Genomic DNA, 3,560 nt, shown 5'->3' with positions numbered 1-3,560 from the left:
AAAAAAAAAAAAAAAAAAAAAAAAAAAAAAAAACACACAGCATAGTCACATTTCTATATGCACATTCTGAATGTGGGATAATATAGAAAGAAAAGCCCGTATCCTTTATCCAGATATTAGTAGCAAGTACAAGCAGATTTAGAGAAAAACTAAAAGCTTGTAAAGGAAAAAGTTTCTACTAGAAAGCGCTTCAGGTTTGTGCAGGCAATTTAAAGATCAAGTGTCCAGGTGTTTAAAAAAAAACCCCAAAAACAGACAAGTATTTAGGCACCTCATTCCCACTGAAATAAGCTATTTTGTGTTTGTTTTTTTAAATGTGGTTTCAACTGGAACTAAACCCAGATTTCCCCCCAAAAATAAAAAAAAAAAGTTTAAATGCTCAAGTGTCAGTCCTTTGTAATAATCATTAGAGAATTATATGCCCAAATTACCTTACCACTAGATTATGAATATGCTGAACTGTATCATCATTAAGTAACTCCATATTAATATTACGGAGGTCTTCACCAGCAGTTGAGAGTGTCTGAGTATAACAAAAAGTGATTAGATGGTTGGAAAACAGTCTGTTACAATACAATTTATTCACTTAAGTGACACTAGTGCATGGTAGAACACCTCTTTGAACTGTTCTACTTCAGAAAGTGGACATTTTAAAGCTGCTCATTTGTGATATGGGCTATTACTAATTAGACCAGCTCCAACATTCATTTTCCCAGTACGCTTTCTATTTTAGGTATCTAAACAAAGATGAAAAAATGTTACTATTTAATACCTGTCCATCTGACAGAGGTATGTTAACAAATGGAACAGCTTTCTTCCGAGGCACCGAGTTGCTTCTTAACAACATGCCGTGGACTTTTCCACTGGATGGTGCAGTCCTCAAGTGAGCAGTCTGTGGTAGTCCAGAACTAGAATACAAAGAACATTTACCCCCTCTGCAGAGGTTAAACAAACTGCCATCCAAGAAACATTCAAACATTTGCCTAATGCAGAATATCTCATTGTCTAGTTTTTTCTTTTGGCCTTCTCCAATAGAAAAGTCAGCCATTTTAAAACACCTCTCTGCAGAGACTACTAAAGCACCAAGTAATCTACAAACCTTGAGGCTGACCGTTGGCACAGAACTCAAGTTTGGATATTCTTGTTACCCAGACGCACACCCATAGAATACTGTATGCTCTGTTATGGAATTATGGGGAAAGACTCTCACACTGCAGGTCTTCAGACTGCTCACTGGCAGCAGACTGTCCCAAGCCTACCTATTGCAAGGTTTTTGCATCTCGCTAAAGCTGGCAACTGCCAGAAGCACAATACTAGACTAGTTAGACATTAGTATGGTCCAAGAACGTTCCTATACTACTTCTGAAGACTTATTTTGGGGTAGACTTCAATTTGAGAAAGATGAACTTTTAAGAGCCATTTTTTGAGACTAATGAGGCCTAACTGGCTGTGTCAAGCAAACATTTATAAAAAGGGCCAGAGTGAGGCTATAAACCAGTTTCTGGCTTTGAGACCTATTTAGCTGTCCTACTAGAAAGATAAAATAAATGCAGATTTCTTGACACTTAATATCCTTTCCAATTACACAGTTCAAAAGCATTAACTTGGCATTTGCTCCTGGCAGAAGACACCAGCAGAAATGAAGTGTTTCTAAACCTATACTCTTGTCTAAGAGTAGCTTCCACACTTAATAGTTTTATTTTAGCCCAACTTCAGCCTTTCTTGAAATGTACTTTAAGCTATTGTGTTTAAATACAGCTTTCAGGTACACTCAAAAGAAAGATAAAAGGATTCAGGTCTTATTACAGGCAGTTTAGTAAAAAGACCCAACTACGTATGATATTACAGATCAGTTGTGCCATGATCTTAATGGCTTACCTTCTAGCAACCCGTGCATTGGTTCTGTAGTTTCTAGGTGTGGCATCAGAAGTAAAAGTCTTAACAGCATGCCTCATATTTGAAGCAGAACACATAGACCTGACAAAACAAGAAAATTTTAGAATGAAAATGGCTTTTTTTTTTTTTTTTTTTTTAAATTCTGGTTGTTATGATGCAGACATTTTACATTAATTAAGAAGGGACTAGCGCCTTAGAAACTTTCTGATAGTTATCTATAATGATGTTCTTAAATTTAAAAACCCCAAACCTAAAATGAAGTTATCTTAAAAAAAAAAAACAACCACACACAACACACACACTGCATACATACGTAGTTTCAGGGCCTGATCCAAGCACAAAGATACTGTACCTGGCAAAAAATCCTTGCATCAGATTTACAAGGTAGGCTTTGCCTGAACTGAGACACCAAACATCCTGCAGGTGGATTTTATTGGAGTTCAAAATTTCTAACCCAGGCTAAAGATGACCATATAAAACTCAATCTAGTTTGATTTTCTAAGCCTTCTCTTGTGCAAGCTAGGAGAAGATGCGACGTTTTCTGTTCATTTGAAAGGAGTATGAATAGCATGCATTAGAGTAGGTGGAACAAATACCATTAGACGAGGAGTGGGTGAGTATTTGGGCCCAGGGGCCACTTAGGAAGTTTTGATGAGCTGTTGTGGGCTGGTTCCGCACCACCCAAGATCTCCCTCTGTGGGATTTAGCCATGGGCAGGCAGAGAGTGGTGTTTAAGAACAGGACAGGCAATCTACTCCCTGCACCCCACCCCACCCAGGCAGAGGGATAAGAGAGGGAACGGCATGCACAGCAGAGCTTGCTTGGGTGGTGTGGTCTACAATGCTCCATATGGGGCCAAGCCCCACTGGTTCCTGCCCAGGGGCAGCCCACACTGTACTCCTGACTCCACCCTGCACAGCTTACTGACTGGGTTCCTCCCAGTGTGGCAGCTTCCCCCACCTTGGTGGCTTCTCTTCCTGTTGCGCTCCTCCAGGTGTAAGACAGGGGTGGCACTTCAGCCAGATAAATTCCTGCCCCAGCGTGCTGAACTCCAGCTCCCAACTGCCTTCCACCTGCTCCACTCATCTGCAGGTGGCTGCTCAACATCCTGGGAAGGCAGAGCCTAGTGCACTGGGGCAGGAGCCTCCTGGCTGCAGCTCCTTCTAGAGCTGGCCTGGAGCAGTGCAGCAAGAGAAGCCACTGTTGGACTGGAGGGAAGCTGAGTAGCACCTGTGGGGCTGCAGCCACACCAGGAACAGTCCTGCTGGAAGATGCACACACTGGCTGAGGCCAGGGACAGTGGGCAAAAGCAGGAGTGCAGCACTTGGCTCAGCCCCCACCTGGAGCACCATGGGGGCGGCCGTGGGTCAGATCCAGTCAACTTGCAGGCATGCCCCATGGGCTGGATCCAAAAATCAGCTGGCAGGCCAGATCTGGCCAGAGGACTGTATTTTGCCCACCCCGGTATTAGGTTGACAGAGTGAATCTCAAGTCACGAATTTAATTTGGATCATCTGGTCCTTAAATAGCTCAAGTGTGCTCCTATAAAATTTCTGCTGTTCATGTTGGCACCAGAACTATTCTACAGTTTGTTATTTTTGTTTACAAAAACACTTCAGTTACTTAGAGCAGGGGCAGGCAATTATTTTGGGTGGAAGGCCACT

The 3,560-nt window shown here is 42.2% G+C and overlaps 1 protein-coding gene across 1 annotated transcript in view; it reads right to left on the bottom strand.

Annotated features, from left to right (window-relative positions):
• Positions 1–3,560, bottom strand: part of LOC109289293 (borealin-2-like) — a 9,683-nt gene that overhangs the window by 997 nt on the left and 5,126 nt on the right. The window contains exons 7-9 of the mRNA XM_019505285.1: positions 1,879–1,977; positions 773–908; positions 437–523 (exon numbers count right to left, since the gene is read on the bottom strand). Coding sequence (XP_019360830.1) covers positions 437–523; positions 773–908; positions 1,879–1,977 — 322 coding nt within the window. The remainder of the gene's footprint in view (positions 1–436; positions 524–772; positions 909–1,878; positions 1,978–3,560) is intronic.

The sequence above is a fragment of the Gavialis gangeticus genome, unplaced genomic scaffold, assembly GCF_001723915.1.
Source record: "Gavialis gangeticus isolate Ggan-Ray unplaced genomic scaffold, GavGan_comp1, whole genome shotgun sequence".
NCBI classification, from domain to species: Eukaryota; Metazoa; Chordata; order Crocodylia; family Gavialidae; genus Gavialis; species Gavialis gangeticus.
Note: the sequence above shows the minus strand (reverse complement) of the source record. Positions and strands in the feature narration are given on the sequence as shown.